General features: G+C 43.4%; 1 protein-coding gene across 2 annotated transcripts in view; it reads right to left on the bottom strand.

Moving 5' to 3' along the window:
• The window catches only part of LOC126213593 (solute carrier family 2, facilitated glucose transporter member 8-like), a 49,384-nt gene that overhangs the window by 24,767 nt on the left and 7,514 nt on the right, over positions 1-17,103 (bottom strand). The window contains exon 2 of one of the 2 annotated variants that reach the window (XM_049941454.1): positions 4,284-4,399. In XM_049941454.1, coding sequence (XP_049797411.1) covers positions 4,284-4,386 — 103 coding nt within the window. In that variant the 5' untranslated portion in view covers positions 4,387-4,399. The remainder of the gene's footprint in view (positions 1-4,283; positions 4,400-17,103) is intronic. The other variant, XM_049941455.1, reaches the window with a different exon arrangement.

Genomic DNA, 17,103 nt, shown 5'->3' with positions numbered 1-17,103 from the left:
GCCCTTACTGCTAAGTTTGCGCTCACACAGGTCGACAGGGCAACTACCGAGTAGTGTGTGCAGGGCGCGAGAGCTAGAGGGGATTCACCGAAGTGCCGAGTGCTGCTTGGGTAGATTCCCGCGAGGCGGGAAGAACTGGGCGGAGAGCAGTTAGTAAGAGTTAGTGTGGAGATGTGCTGAAGTCAGGGTGTGGTAGGTTCCCGCGAGGCGGGCAGAGCTGTGCAGAAGCCAGCTGTTGAATTAATGTAAATTATCGACAAAGGGAGTGGCCATCGCCGCGGTTTAACCCCTTTGTGTTAGTATTATACGGGAAAGTGAGAAAGTTTAATTATAGAGTGATTTCAGTGATATTGAGTGCCGCTATTGAACTTCCGCGTCTACCGCGCCGGCATTACTTGGATTACAGTGATTGGATGTTGCGTGTGACGATTAAGAATAACTAAAGAAACCTGTGCTGAGATTAGCCGTCATTAACAGTGTATTGACGAAGGCAGTGGCTGTTTCCTTATTTTGTGCTTTTGCTAAGAATATAGATCTTGTTTGTGAAACTGTGTTGTGTCCTTCTTACCACCAAACAGTACGTATTACAGTATTTGTGAAGGACAATACGGAATGTAACATCCCCTGAGCAGTCCAATCCGATTGCCAGCCCATTAGGTACACGGTCACATTAATCAATTATCTAATTTTGGGCTGCTATTTTGATCCGGAACGAGCGGATAAATAAAAGGGTATGTTACAACCGGTACCTCTGAATTCACTCGTATCAGCAGATGATTTGAGTTTCTGTCGTCTATATGTCCGTAAAGTTACAAACTAGCACTAAAGTCCTAAAATCCCCTTAATACTCCGTTGCTACCAACAGTCAGAGATCGTACACTACATCACTTTTAATCTCCGTAATATTCTAACAGTTTGTCGTGAATCTTAACACGATAAAGTCCAATGTATTTATTGTCTCGCTGACTGACACGGGTTCCCCGCCCTTTAACGAAACGATCAAGGAAAAAAGGCGGCAACAATGACGATCAGGCCTTTTTATAGGTTTTTCAACACAAGAGTTTAACGTCACTGCCTTCTCCATGACGGAACTTCCCTGACTTTGCTGTACTTAGACGTTAAACTACTTGCTGATATACTATAATTTTGATCTGCAATTACCGAACTCTGAATCTACACTATTTTCCTCTCTAAAAATTCTATTCTTAATTTTAAATTATTCTTTCCATAGCTTTTATCACTGTAAACTGAACCGAGGTGTTACACCCTGTATGAATTCCACAGACATCTAGGCAAGTTAATGTGCTCCAGGCGACATTACATCCTGTAGTACAATAACATCTTTGTTTGTATGCTTACGAAGTGCACGGTCTGTAACATTTGATGGCGAATGACAAACCGAGGCGACAACAGTTTTCTACGGATATGCTGCAGCATACTGGCATGAACACCCAGTTCCTTGAAAGATGGCTGTTCTCAGATGAGGCAACCCTTCATGTATCAGGAACGATTAATCGGTATAACATTCAGATCTGGGACTTGCAAAATCTGCACACTTTCACTGAACATGTTCATAATGGCGCTAAACTGAACGTCTTGCATTGCTGGACTGTTCTTCTTTGCAGAGAACACACTGAACGGGTCAGTGTGTCTGGACATGTTGGAGCAGTTTGCATACTGTCAGATACGAGACTGGCAACGCAAAACCATCTTCCTACAGGACTAAGTTCCCCTGCATTGGTCAATGACTGTTCACAAGTTAATGGCTAAGAAATTTCCTACTCGCTGGATCAGATGCAGAGGACCCAATGCCTGGCCACCTTTCCCCTGACTTTTCTACGCTCAGTTTCTACATCTACATCTACATTTATACTCCGCAAGCCACCCAATGGTGTGTGGCTGAGGGCACTTATCGTGCCACTGTCGTTACCTCCCTTTCCTGTTTCAGTCGCGTATGGTTCGCGGGAAGAACGACTGCCGGAAACCCTCTGTGCGCGCTCGAATCCCTCTAATTTTACATTCGTGATCTCCTCGGGAGGTATAAGTAGGGGGAAGCAATATATTCGATACCTCATCCAGAAACGCGACCCTCTCGAAACCTGGACAGCGAGCTACACCGCGATGTAGAGGGCCTCTCTTGCAGAGTCTGCCACTCGAGTTTGCTAAACATCTCCGTAACGCTATCACGCTAACCAAATAAACCTTTGACGAAACGCGCCGCTCTTCTTTGCATCTTCTCTATCTCCTCTGCCAACCCGATCTGGTACGGATCCCACACTGATGAGCAATACTCAAGTATAGGTCGAACGAGTGTTTTGTAAGCCACCTCCTTTGTTGATGGACTACATTTTCCAAGGACTCTCCCTATGAATCTCAACCTGGTACCCACCTTACCAACAATTAATTTTATATGATCATTCCACTTCATATCGTTCCGCACGCATACTCCCAGATATTTTACAGAAGTAACTGCTACCAGTATTTGTTCCGCTATCATATAATCATAGAATAAAGGGTCCTTCTTTCTATGTATTCGCAATACATTACATTTGTTTATGTTAAGGGTGAGTTGCCACTCCCTGCACCAAGTGCCTATCCGCTGCACATCTTCCTGCATTTCGCTGCAATTTTCTAATGCTGCAACTTCTCTGTATACTACAGCATCATCCGCAAAAAGCCGCATGGAACTTCCGACACTATCTGCTAGGTCATTTATATATATTGTGAAAAGAAATGGTCCCATAACACTCCCCTGTGGCACGCCAGAGGTTACTTTAACGTCTGTAGACGTCGCTCCATTGAGAACAACATGCTGTGTTCTGTTTGCTAAAAACTCTTCAATCCAGCCACACAGCTGGTCTGATATTCCGTAGGCTCTTACTTTGTCTATCATGCGACAGTGCAGAACTGTATCGAACGCCTCCCGGAAGTCAAGGAAAATGGCATCTACCTGGGAGCCTGTATCTAATATTTTCTGGGTCTCATGAACAAATAAAGCGAGTTGGGTCTCACACGATCGCTGTTTCCGGAATCCATGTTGATTCCTACAGAGTAGATTCTGGGTTTCCAGAAACGACATGATACGCGAGCAAAAAACATGTTCTAAAATTCTACAACAGATCGATGTCAGAGATATAGGTCTATAGTTCTGTGCGTCTGCTCGACGACCCTTCTTGAAGACTGGGACTACCTGTGCTCTTTTCCAATCATTTGGAACCTTCCGTTCCTCTAGAGACTTGCGGTACACGGCTGTTAGAAGTGGGGCAAGTTCTTTCGCGTACTCTGTGTAGAATCGAATTGGTATCCCGTCAGGTCCAGTGGACTTTCCTATGTTGAGTGATTTCAGTTGCTTCTCTATTCCTTGGACACATATTTCGATGTCAGCCATTTTTTCGTTTGTGGAGACTCGAAGAGGGCTGTGTGGATGCAATCATAGTGGATAACATGACTATGTTGAGACATCTGATGTGATTGCAACAGTGCCTGAGCATGTGTTACAAAGAACATGGCAAGAAATTGAAAACAGTCTCGATGTCCTTTCTACTTCAAATGTAGTGGTGTACTGATGATTATTAAATAAATTAATTTAGATGCTATAGCATATGGTGCAAGTTCATCATCATGTCTACTGCACTTTTTTCTCCTCGCTTTTGAAGTGTACGAGGTCTGACACAGTAGCTATCTGAAAACCAAACCTGGACATGTGTCCGATGAGAGCTTTCTGAGATTCCAGATTCGTGCAAAAATTATCAATGCTGAGCAGCGTGAAATTTTTGTTTTATTTTGCGAAAGACACATAAACGTAGAGCTCTCTGACTACTATATCAACGAGTCACAACTGGTACAGGTCAGCTCATAGAAATACCTGGGAGTAGCAGTTTCTAAGGATGTTAAATGGAATGATCAGTTGGCCTAATCATAGGTAATTCAGATAACAGACTATTATTCATTGGTAGAATATTAACACAGACAGTGCACAAAGCACAAAGTGGACTGCATACAAAAGTCTCGTGCGACCGGTCTTACAGGACTCTGACACAGTAGGACATTGGCCATGGCCTTGAAGATACAGAGGATAACTGCCTTAGGACATTGACCCTTTTGGGAGATCTGGCAACAGTGTAAGCTTGACCCCTGAATTTTGGAAGATCTGGCAACAATGCAGACTGTCTTTGTACTGGTACAGCTCCACTACTGCTAGGTGTAACTATTTTTAGGGATATGGTGTTGAGCAATCACATTGGACCAGCTGTGTGTAAGGCAGTTGGCAGACTTTTACTTACTAGCAATGGCGGCCAGGTGCTGCCTCAGTCTACTGGCTCTTCGGCTTCCTTCTGCTGCATGTTCAGGAGGCGGCTTCATCTCCAGCTCGACTGAAATGGTCATGATGTACTGCCTGCTGTAAAGGCAAAACGATTCATTGCAAACATGCATGTGTCAATAGTAAAAGCAACGTGAATTAGTATACTAATGTGAAAGGGAAATGTTGCACAGTGATCCTTCAAAGTACGAAAAGTTGTTCATCATGTAACAGTAATTATCTGACTAAACTTCTATTCCATTCAGGAGAGACATCTGTCATCAACAAGGCAAATGTAGGGATGGTTCCTTTGAAAAAATGGCATATACATCTGGATCTACATCATCAGCTACATCTGTACTCAGGAAGCTACGTTGCGGTGTGTGGCGGAGGGTACTTTGTGCACCGGTGTCACTTTCTCGTTTTCCTGTTCCATTCGCGAACAGTTCGTGGGATGAATGGTTGTTGGTAAGCCTCCATGTGAGTTTGGGTCTCTCAGATCTTACCCTCTTGGCCTTCTCGCGAGATATACAGCATGAAGAAAAATTATGTCACTAAATTTTAACCCTGGATACCTGATGCCAGTATGGACCAAAATTACTAATGTTGTGTAGGTCGACAATGGAAAATTTCTAAACTACAGAAACTTGGCACCACACTCTCCAATTGGCTGCTGGATTACCCTGTTGCCAGATGCTCTGTACAATGCATGACCTCGAATGCTATGCCTGCCAGAGATTGCGATGTATCCGAGACAGCCCGCATGCTTGGTGGTAGCACGCCAGTCTTCCACTCAGGGTGCCTGGGGGCGAATCCTCCATGGTCCCGACACATCCATTGTAGTTTCATGATAAGATGTACTGTAAACAAACCCATCAATAGCTGTTAGTTCACGTACAGAAAGTCTTTTACAAATTGTGTCGGTCCTGAAAAGAGCCTTCATTTTGTAGCAGGGACATTGTTTACTTAAAGCTGGTGCTCGAACTGGCGACCCCCTGATGCGACACAAGCTTGGTAACGTCGAAAGGTGACTTGTAGAATTCTTTCAAAGATTCCTGGCATTCTCCTGATGTGATTGGTGGCATGCTGAATGTGATCCATTAATTCCTCAACGTTTCTAGGTGGTTCGCTTCTAGATGCGTGAACTACAACCTCGAATAATCCCCACAGGGAAAAGTCTGGTGGAGTAAGGTCTGGTGATCACGGGGGCCATGTCCTAGAAGCACCTCTGCCAGTTACCTGGCCGTCAAAGAGTTCATTTAAATATCCACTCCCCATCATGTTGCAACCACATGGGTAGCCATATGTCCAGGGAAACATCTTCCAGCAGGGCGGGTAGAGTTTCTTGCAAAAAGTGAAGGTAATTTGCCATGGTACGTCGAGGAGGTAGATGGACCAGCCCAATCAGATGGTCAGCCACAATGACTGCCCAGACGTTGAGCGAAAATCATTCCTGGTGTCCGTGACATGAGGATTTCCCCTTGCACAGTAATGAACGTTTCGAGTGTTGAAAAGACCATCCCGATGGAAGGTGCACTCGCCAGTAAACAACGCAATGGAGAGGAAGTCGGGATCAAGTGCAACACTTTGCTGAAACCACCGCAAAACCCTATCCTTTGTTCATAGTCGGCCACAGGTTTTAGGTCTTGGACAGGGCGAAAACTAAATGGATGCTGGCCGTTATCTCTCAAACCAATCAGTGACCCCCACGTCATGTCCAGCCACTCGAGTACTTGTCATAGATGCTTCCCCGATGCGTTCGATAACAGTCTCGTCAAATGCAGCATCCCATCGTGTTCGAGGTCTTTCAGCATCACCATGATATCCCTCAAACTAGCTTGTTTCGCCAAGTCACCCGTGAACTGCTGTAAACGTTTGTGGGTGTGGGTGGCGTCTTGCTGGGTGCTGTTCCTCATACAACCGTCGAACTTCATGCTAGTTACCGTCGGCTAGTCCATAAACAAAAACCATATCTCGTTGTTCTTCAAAGGAACACTGTGCCACCATGCTTACTGTGTGACTAGATCGCAGGTGACGTGTGTGTGCTCTTAGGCAAAGCTTGCGTGTGAATGCCTCTGACATGAGGTGGAGGCAAATGGCAAGGTCTATTGGACACGTGTGCGTATCACGTTGGGGCAGTGACGGGGCGAGGTAAGTTTGTGTGTGTGTGGACCTAGAACCATAGCGCTGCCCGTCAACCGACGAACGGCAACAAGGCAATCCCATGGCCAATCAGAGTACATGGCGCCAAGTTTCCGCAGTTTAAAAATGGCGATTGTCGACCTACACAACATTAGTAATTTTGGTCCCTACTGGCATCAGCCATCCAGGGTAAAAATTTTATAACACAATTTTTTTTCTACCCTGTATGTACACTCATCCCCTTAAATTAAGGATAATGCTGATACATGGTGAAACAGCGCTCTGGTGGGCGGTTTGCGGGTTTAAATCACCTTGGGGTATGACCATGTGGTGCATTTGACCTGCGGTCGTCACATGGTGGCGCTGGCAGCAGTCCACAAATGCAGATGTGTGTTTGTGCATGTCAGAGCATGGTGCAGCGACTAAGTATACAGACGTTTTCAGACGTGCTAATGGTGACTGTGTATTGAAAATGGCTCAAAGAACACATATTGATGACATTATGAGGGGTAGAATACTAGGGCGACTGGAGGCTGGTCACAGCAGGTCGTAGCAAGGGCCTTCCGTGTGCCACAAAGTGTGATCTCAAGATTATGGCAACGATTCCAGCAGACATGAAACGTGTCCAGGCGCTACAGTACTGGACGTCCACAGTGTACAACACCACAAGAAGACCGATATCTCACCATCAGTGCCCGCAGACGGCCACGGAGTACTTCAGGTAGCCTCGCTCGGGACCTTACCGCAGCCACTGTAACAGTTGTCTCCAGACACACAGTCTACAGACGACTGAACAGACACGGTTTATTCCCCCAGAGACCTGCAAGGTGCATTCCACTGACCCCTGGTCACAGGAGAGCCCATAAAGTACGTGGTCATTGGAACAGTGGTCCCAGGTTATGTTCACGGACGAGTCCAGGTATAGTCTGAACATTGATTCTGGCCGGGTTTTCATCTGGTGTGAACCAGGAACCAGATACCAACCCCTTAATGTCCTTGAAAGGGACCTGCGTGGAGGTCGTGGTTTGATGATGTGGGATGGGATTATGATTGGTGCACGTACACCCCTGCATGTCTTTGACAGAGGAACTGTAACAGGTCAGGTGTATCGGGACGTCATTTTGCACCAGTATGTCTGCCTTTTCAGGAGTGCGGTGGGTCCCACCTTTCTCCTGATGGATGGTAATGCACAGCCCCACCGAGGTGCCTTCGTGGAAGAGTACCTTCAAACAGAAGATATCAGGTGGATGGAGTGGCCTGCCTCATCTCCAGACCTAAACCCCACTGAGCACATCTGGGATGCTCTCGGTCAACGTATCGCTGCACGTCTTCAAACCCCCACGACACTTCAGGAGCTCTGACAGGCACTGGTGCAAGAATGGGAGGCTATACCCCAGCAGCTGATCGACCACCTGATTCAGAGTATGCCTACCCATTGTGTGGTCAGTGTACGTGTGCATGGTGATCATATCCCATATTCATGTCGTGGTACATGCGCAGGAAACAGTGGCGTTTTGTAGCACATGTGTTTTGGGATGGTTTTCTCAACTCATCACCAATACCGCGCCTATGCTATTAGCGCCAGTTTTGTGTAGTGCCACGTTGTGTGGCCCCACATTCTGCAATTATCCTTAATTTATGAGCATGAGTGTAGGAGTAAACAATATATTGGTTAACTCTTGTAAGGACTCGAAACTTTAACAGTAGACCACACCGTGATGCAGAATGCCTCTCTTGCAGCGTCTGCCACAGGAGTTCACTGAGCTTCTCTCTGATACTTTCGCGCTCATTAATTGAACTTGTAAAGAAATGCGCTGCTCTTCTTTGGATCTTCTCTGTTTGTCCTGTCTGGTATGGAACCGAGACTGACGAGCAATATTCAGGCATTGGTCGATCGAGGCTTTTATAAGCTACCTCCTTCATACGAGGGTCACTTCCAAAAGAAATGCAGTGCTTAGCACACTGGACTCGCATTCGGGAGGACGACGGTTCAATCCCGCGTCCGGCCATCCTGATTTGTGTTTTCCGTGATTTCCATAAATTGCTCCAGGCAAATGGCGGGATGGTTCCTTTGAAAGGGCATGGCCGACTTCCTTCCCCTTCCTTCCCTAATCCTATGAGACCGATGACCTCGCTGTTTGGTCTCTTCCCCCAAACAATCCAATCCAATCCAAAAGAAATGCACACTATTTTTGTAGAAATACAGTTTTCATTCTGCATGTGTGAAAGTTTACAGTGTGCAGGTACATCCTTCCCGCTTGTTTTCAAACTTAGTTCAACCTGTTCCCGTGAGTGGCACTGTCACAGCATGTCTTCAAGATGGATGCTACACTTGAAGTTCGTCAGAAGCAACGTGCTGTCATAGAATTCCTGTGCTGTGAAAACGAGACAGTGGGAAACATCCACAAGAGGTTGAAAAAGGTGTACGGAGATGCCGCTGTCGATCGCAGTACAGTTAGTCGGTGGGTAAGCTGGTTACGCGATGAAAGCGCGCACGGCAGTATTGAGGATTGACCTCGCAGTGGCAGGCCTCGTACTGCACACACTCCAGACAATGTGCAGAGAGTTAACGAATTGGTGACTGCTGACAGAGGCATCACAATGAAAGAATTGTCACTCTACATTGGGATAGGGGAAGGAAGTGTTTGCAAATTACTGAAAGTGTTGGCGTTAAAAAAGGTTTGTGCCAGGTGGGTTGCCAGGATGTTGACAGTGGGTCACAAAGAATCAAGAAAGACGGTATGCAGCGAACGTTTGGAACAGTAAGAGAATGATGGAGATGAATTTCTTGGAAGAATTGTGACAGGTGATGAAACATGACTCCATCATTTTTCACCAGAGACGAAGAGGCAATCAGTGGAGTGGCATCATGCAAATTCATCCAAGAAAAAAGAATTCAAAACCACACCTTCTGCTGGAAAAAATATGACTACGGTGTTTTTGGATTCCGAAGGACTCTTGCTTGTGGACATCGTGCCAAGTGGAACCACCATAAATTCTGATGCATATGTGATGACACTGAAGAAACTTCGAGCTCGACTGAGTCGTGTTCGACCACATCGGCAAAAGCAGGACGTTTTGCTGTTGCACGACAATGCACGGCCACATGTCAGTCGAAAAACCGTGGAAGCGATCACAAAACTCGGATGGACAACACTGAAACACCCGCCTTACAGTCCTGATCTGACTCCATGTGACTCTCATCTCTTTAAGAAACTGAAAGACTCTCTTCGTGGAACAAGGTTTGAAGATGATGACTCCCTTGTGCACGCTGCCAAACAGAGGCTCCAACAGGTTGGTCCAGAATTGTACCGTGCGGGTATACAGGCGCCGGTTCCAAGATGGCGTAAGGCAGCTGAGAGGGATGGAAATTATGTGGAGAAATGAAAATATTGTTCCTAAAGGCTGTATCCACACATTGTTTAACTTTCAAACATGTACAATAAAAGATGGATTTAAAAAAAAAATAGTGTGCTTTTCTTTCGGAGTGACCCTCGTATGTGTACTACACTTCCTGAGGACTCTTCCAGTCAATATGAATTTTGTATCTGCTTTACCCATGGTGAATTTTATGTGGTCGTTCCACTTTAAACCGCTCCTGTATCTGCTTTACCCATGGTGAATTTTATGTGGTCGTTCCACTTTAAACCGCTCCCTACCCACACTTCCTGATATCTTATGCAAGTAATTCCTTCCCGCGATCGTTCTGAAACTGTGAAATCAACACTACATTAGTAAACGTAGGCTTCCGCGGCCGTTGTCACGTTGTTGTTGTGGTTTTCAGTCCAGAGACTGGTTTGATGCAGCTCTCCATGCTACTCTATCCTGTGCAAGCTTCTTCACCTCCCAGTACCTACTGCAACTTACATCCTTCTGAATCTGCTTAGTGTATTCATCTCTTGGTCTCCCTCTACGATTTTTACCCTCCACGCTGCCCTCCAATGCTAAATTGGTGATCCCTTGATGCCTCAGAACATTATTACCCTCCTGAACGCATCGATTCCATATTCTGCTAACAGTCATCGGAACTCGACCAACGCGAGCAGTAATGTCGCGATACGATAAACTGCAGTCGCGATAGCTACAATCCGACCTTTATCAAAGTCGGAAACGTGATGGTACGCATTTATCCTCCTTACACGAGGCATCACAACAACGTTTCACCAGGCAACGCCGGTCAACTGCTGTTTGTGTATGAGAAATCGGTTGGAAACTTTCCTTATGTCAGCACCTTGTGTGAATGCTCTGAAAAGCTAATCGTTTGCATATCACAGCATCTTCTTCCTGTCGGTTAAATTTCGCGTCTGTAGCACGTCATCTTCGTGGTGTAGCAATTTTAATGGCCAGTAGTGTATTTTCGTATTCGGAGAACAAAGTTGGATACCGAAATTTCGTGAGAAGATACCACCGCTACGAGTAACGCCTTTGTTTTAATGATGTCAACCCCAAATCATATATCCTGTCGGTGACACTCTCTCACCTATTTCTGCATAATACGAAACGAGCTGCCCTTCTATGAACTTTGTAGATGTACTCCGTCAATCCTATCGGGTAAGGATCCCACACCGCGCGGCAGTATTTCTAAGCCAGGCGGAGAAGCGCAGTGTAGGCAGTCTCCTTAGTAGCTATGTTACATTTTCTGAGTGCTCTGTCAATAAAACCCATTCTCTGCTTCGTCTCCCCCACAACATTTTCTGTATCTTCGTTCTAGTTTAAGTTGTTCGTATTGTAGCTGAATTTACGGCCCTTAGATTCGACAGCATATGACTTGGAAGAGCAGTTGAAAGGAATGGACAGTGTCTTGAAAGGAGGATCTAAGTCGGGTGATGCTGAGGGAATTAGATAAGGTAATGAGACACTTAAAGTAGTGAAGGAGTTTTGCTATTTAGGGAGTAAAATAACTGATGATGGTCGAAGTAGAGAGGATATAAAATGTAGACTGGCAATGGCAAGGAAAGCGTTTCTGAAGAAGAGAAATTTGTTAACATCGAGTATACATTTAAGTGTCAGGAAGTCATGTCTAAAAGTATTTGTATGGAGTGTAGCCACGTATGGAAGTGAAACGTGGATGATAAATAGTTTGGACAAGAAAAGAATAGAAGCTTTCGAAATGTGGTGCTACAGAAGAATGCTGAAGATTAGATGGTTCAAATGGCTCTGAGCACTATGGAACTTAACTTCTGAGTTCATCAGGCACCTAGAACTTAGAACTACTTAAACCTAACTAACCTAAGGACATCACACACATCCATGCCCGAGGAAGGATTCCAACCTGCGACCGTAGCGGACGCGCGGTTCCAGACTGTACCGCCTAGAAACGCACGGCCATCCTAGCCGGCGAAGATTAGATGGATAGACCACATAACTAATGAGGAGGTATCGAACAGGATTGTGGAGAAGAGGAGTTTGTGGCACAACTTGACTAGAAGATGGGATCGGTTGGTAGGACATGTTCTGAGGCATCAAGGGATCACCAATTTAGTATTGGAGGGCAGCGTGGAGGGTAAAAATCGTAGAGGGAGACCAATAGATGAATACACTAAGCAGATTCAGAAGGATGTAGGTTGCAGCAAGTACTGGGAGATGAAGAAGGTTGCACAGGATAAAGTAGCATGGAGAGCTACATCAAACCAGTCTCAGGACTGAGGACCACAACAACAACAACAGATTCGACCGATTTACCACGTAAGTGAAGTTTAACGGATTCCTTTTAGCAAACATGTGGATGACCCCAAACTTTTCGTTATTTAGGGTCAAAAACGAATCCTCTGACCATACAGATATCTTTTATAAATCGTTTTGCAATTTGTTTTGATCTTCTGATGACTTTACTAGACGATAAACTACACCGTCATCTGCAAACAACTTCAGATTGCTGCTCAGATTGTCTCCTAAATCGTCTGTGCGGATAAGGAACACCAGAGGGCCTACAACACTACCTTGGGTAACGCCAGAAATCATCTCTATTTTACTCGACAACTTCTCGCCAGTCACTACGAACTGTGACCTCTCTGACAGGAAATCAGCTGTGACGAAGCAGGTTGGCACCTCTTTACTTTGTTGTTTCGCCAACTGCCTCCTTAAATTCATTTTGTTTTCATTTTTGTGTCATTACCATTAACATGCATGAGTATAATCTGCATTTCCACAAACGTGTAAGGTTGGTCCTCAGTCTTAAGGAATATAGCACGTCTAATTCTGTGCTTAGTTTTTTCAATGTAATTGATTTCCTAATTTATTTTGACCATTCCTAGTTAATATCTTATGCTACAGATAGGGTAAAAAGTGTGAGATTTGCAGAGGGGGATGGCGGGGATTTCCCTCCCTCTGCATCAGACCATCCCCTCCTCTGGTTTTAGTTTATGCATCCCAACCTGGGATTTTTATTTCCCACGCACTGGAGTAAAACTTTACATGTAATTTAAATTTGTGGAGCCGAACGCTGAAAGTTTTTAATACAGTCTTACTATTAATACTATTAATATGTTTGCCTATTAATTTTGAAAAAGTGTTATGTAGTAGGTAAGCATTTCAAAACATTTAGAACTTAACGACAAGACGACGCACGCCACATTTCCGTAGCATGCCACAATGTCGCAAGACGTCGCCCCAGCGTAAACGACGCTTTAGAGCCAGGTCTGTGTTGTATGGTGGATGTGATGTGTTGCGTACGAAACTAAAACCTGCAATCAGATCCAAACGACATGGAAAACTGTGAAGAGGTGTCATCATGCAGCAAGATAACGCTCGCCCACTTTCTGCCAAACGGACAGCCGACGCAATAAAGGAATTGAGATTCGAGGTGCTGGAACATCCACCATACAGTACAGACCTGGCTCCAAGCGATTTTCACATGTTTGAGCCCTTAAGGGGCTCCGGAACGCCCTATACTTGCAATGTTAAAATAACGCTTATAAATTACATCTTTCCTCACAAAGTATTTGAGGGAGGAAGTTGAACTTTTTACAGATTATTTATTGGAATATGGGCTACAACTTAACACAGGGATTTTACAAAATTTTAGTTCCGTTATTAAAGATGATTTTTTTCAATTGTAATGAAAATTCACAAAATTTTTTTGCAATTTTTTATTTATATATTCAAAAATTTTTTTTGGAAAAAGGCTCTGTTAAATTATGCAGAAGGTACTGTGTAACATTTACTGAAAGTTTGAAACAAATATGTTTGGAAGATCCTTAGAAAACATGTGATTAGTATGAGAAAATAAAAGTTTTGGGAATCGAGCGACAAAGATTGGATTAACTTTTTAGTGCATTCCAGGTCCATAGGATGGATTATCTTCATCCTCTGCAAACTCCTCCTCCAGCTTCCTCTTGTTCCTCCTCCTGTTTACTCTTGCTTGTATTTCTAGACTCTTTACAGCCCTGTCTGCAGCCCGAAGGCGTTCCTTGTCTAAAGCAAGCATCGCTCGTACCATGTTAGAACCTATCTTCATTCCCATATTTCTAAATACCTTGCACCTTACAATGTTGCCATCATTGAAAGTCGCAGCAGCATCATACACACCAAAGTGAAGTGTTTCTATTCCAACAAATACAGTCTTGGGGATTCTCGACCATATAACACTATTTACACTTTCATTGGGGTTTTGAGTTTTTCCGTGAATACACTTGTTCAACAGTTCAGGTGCTGCTAAGTCTCTGAAAATAGGTTTTATCACCTCCATTATTGCATGAGGCAGACTATGCTTATGAGTGTACACTTCACCAGTTAGCAATCCTTTGTTATATTTACACCAACTGTCTTCTTCTTTGGGACACAAGCTATGTTGGGGATTTTCATCGTCTTTATTGTTTACACTAATAACACATACCTTTGGCTTTCCAACATTTCTCCTTTTCTTAAAAGCCTTCAGAGGATTTCTAATAACTTTACTTTTACTCATTATTATACTTCAACAAAACAGAGACTCAAGAAACAGCATTAATTACGAATATTTTCGAGATAACGACAGAGTAAATAAACATGAAACAATCGACAATCACACCAGCGATATATATTGAACCATCACAGGTTAGCCACAACACATACTTTATCTCACATCACTAAAATGTACATGATGAACACGGACGTTAATAATAACACCATTTGACAGCAGTTTAACAGCGCCACAGTAGGTCACGCCCATGTAGAACACATTTCAAAAAAAATTTAAAAATAGTTGTAGTCTTCGGAATTGAATAAATTATATATATATTAAAAGGTAATAGTCTGCAGATTCAGAAAACGCAAAAAAGTAAAAATTGAACTTTTCATGATTTTGAGCCTTTCAGGAGCCCCTTAACGGAAGCACTCCAGGGAAGAAGATTTGAAAGTGATGAAGACGCCATTGCTGCGGTGCAAAATTGGTTACAGATGCAACCGATAAACGTATTTTCTGATGAAATAAAAAAACTCGTTAAACGTCGGGAAAAGTGCATTGAAGTCCAGGGAGGTTACGTAGAAAAATAACGCGTTTCAGTTTTCTATCATCAGAATAAATACAGCTTTTCACAAATGTGCCTTTACTTTTTGAATTGCCCTCGTATACCTGTATGTAGATGATTTTGTAAATAAGCTTTACCTATAATGTACTTTTAAAGATATAACAAGGGATGGCTTTTCTGGTAGTGCTTACGCGTGAATAGTGAGTTTCGGCATTAACATCTATTTATAAATAACTGTCCATGCTAGTGACATATATAATTATACTAACCCCCTAAGACATCCCCCCCCCCCCCCCACTGGTAAAAGCACAAATCGAACACTGGGGCAAAGTCAGTAATTGTTTCATGAGTTAGATTCTAATGGAAATGAACGTACGTCGGAGATGGGAATGAAATGATGATGAGGGCAACACAACGCCCAGTCCCCGAGCGGAGAAAATCTCCTGCCCCAGCCAGGACCATTCCGCCACGCTGACCACTCAGTTAACGGCGGCGGACTTCTTAAAATGGAAATGAGCGTATGGCAGCGTTGACCGGGAGGCCCCTTTCGGGGAAGTTCGTCTGTCAAGTGCAAGTCTTATTTCATTGGACACCACAATGGGCGACTTACCCGGTGGTTTGGATGAAATGAGAACAACACAACACCCAGTCCCCGAGCGGGGAAAATCTCCAACCCGGCCGGAAATCGAACCCGGGCCCACTTGCATGGGAGGCGAGCACTTTACCACCCAGCTAAGCAGGCGGATACATAGATTCTATTTTTGACTTACAAACAAATATAAATTCCCTACTAATTATAAACATTTGGAAGAAGAACTACTAGGATTCTGAAAGTATTTATTTGGCCATATTTGAAACCATATTAGCAAAGCCAGTCCTTAATTAATTCCAAAATAATTACCACGTTTGTCAAAATTTTTGTTTGTATAACTAGATGTGTTAATTTCGTTATTTAAACAAATAATTCGGCCTAACCTTTGTGGTAGAAGGAACTGTTGAAACGAAGGAATTTCTCGATGTATTCAGTTAATTGAATGAGTTATATCACGGTATATTGATAATTTTTACTTATTGACCGTCTGACAACAACTGAATAAAACACAATTTTAGTGCCATACGCGTTTCGCCTTTATTTTCTGCAAGGCATCATCAGTGGCCTGGAATATGTACGTATGTTACCTATTTAATTTACATTTTTGTCATTGTGCCTATAGGTTATAAACAGTTCTGGTGGTTGGTATTTCCTATTAAGTAGTAATGTTTTGAACTGTATTTACAGGTTGCGTGGACAATTTCTTACATATTACGCTCCTGTTGCATTTTTGGTGTTGTTCTTCTTCTTATGAATGCCACTTTGCGGTTTTTTCCCACATACCACAGCACTATGAACTGAACGCTTGTTTCAATGCAATGTTTTGGTTTCTGTTGCCGACTATCAAATGTTTTTGTCAAAGATCTAATGTTATTGCCAAACTTTCGAGTGTAATTGTTGAAGTATCTGTGATCTGTTCGTGTATGCATTTGTGTGTGTGTGTGTGTGTGTGTGTGTGTGCGTGTGTGTCAGACGGTCCATAAGTAAAAATTATCAATATACCGTGATATTACACGCGACTGAGGAAGACAGGACTGCAAAAGTTGAAGATGAATGAGTTATGTTTTAACCCTTAAATGCATGATTTTTTATTTCAAGCTGTAAAAATTACCACGTTTAGTTATATTGCCTACATTACGAAAAAATATTGATAAAATTTTTTAATTAAATTAACAAAGCATTATTGTTGACAATCGCTAAAAACACAAAAACAGGTCTGATCTCAAATCTATCGTAAAGACACTCGAATTAGCTGTCTACACCATATCTACTTACGTTTTCAAAATAAAAAACTAATTTTCAAACCCACAAATCAGTGCACAAACACCAAAAAAAAGTCTCTACTTTCCGCCAGAAAACACACGCGCGGCAGTACATTCACACAGCTAATTGTCGAACAGGGCCAGTTCATCCTGCCATTTACGATCGGTGTGAAGAATTACTAGCAGCTGCAGTAGAGTGTAGGCTATACACTTAACTATATAACGAATTTGATACAAAATGTTGCTCAGTATACGATACATCGAAGAAATGAAGTCTGTAGCTGATCAGCTACACTATGCATTCAAGGGTTAATTGTAATTTCTGTAACTTAAACATCGAACGGTATATAATTTCAGTGC

The sequence above is a fragment of the Schistocerca nitens genome, chromosome 11 (assembly GCF_023898315.1).
Source record: "Schistocerca nitens isolate TAMUIC-IGC-003100 chromosome 11, iqSchNite1.1, whole genome shotgun sequence".
Classification (NCBI taxonomy): Eukaryota; Metazoa; Arthropoda; class Insecta; order Orthoptera; family Acrididae; genus Schistocerca; species Schistocerca nitens.
Note: the sequence above shows the minus strand (reverse complement) of the source record. Positions and strands in the feature narration are given on the sequence as shown.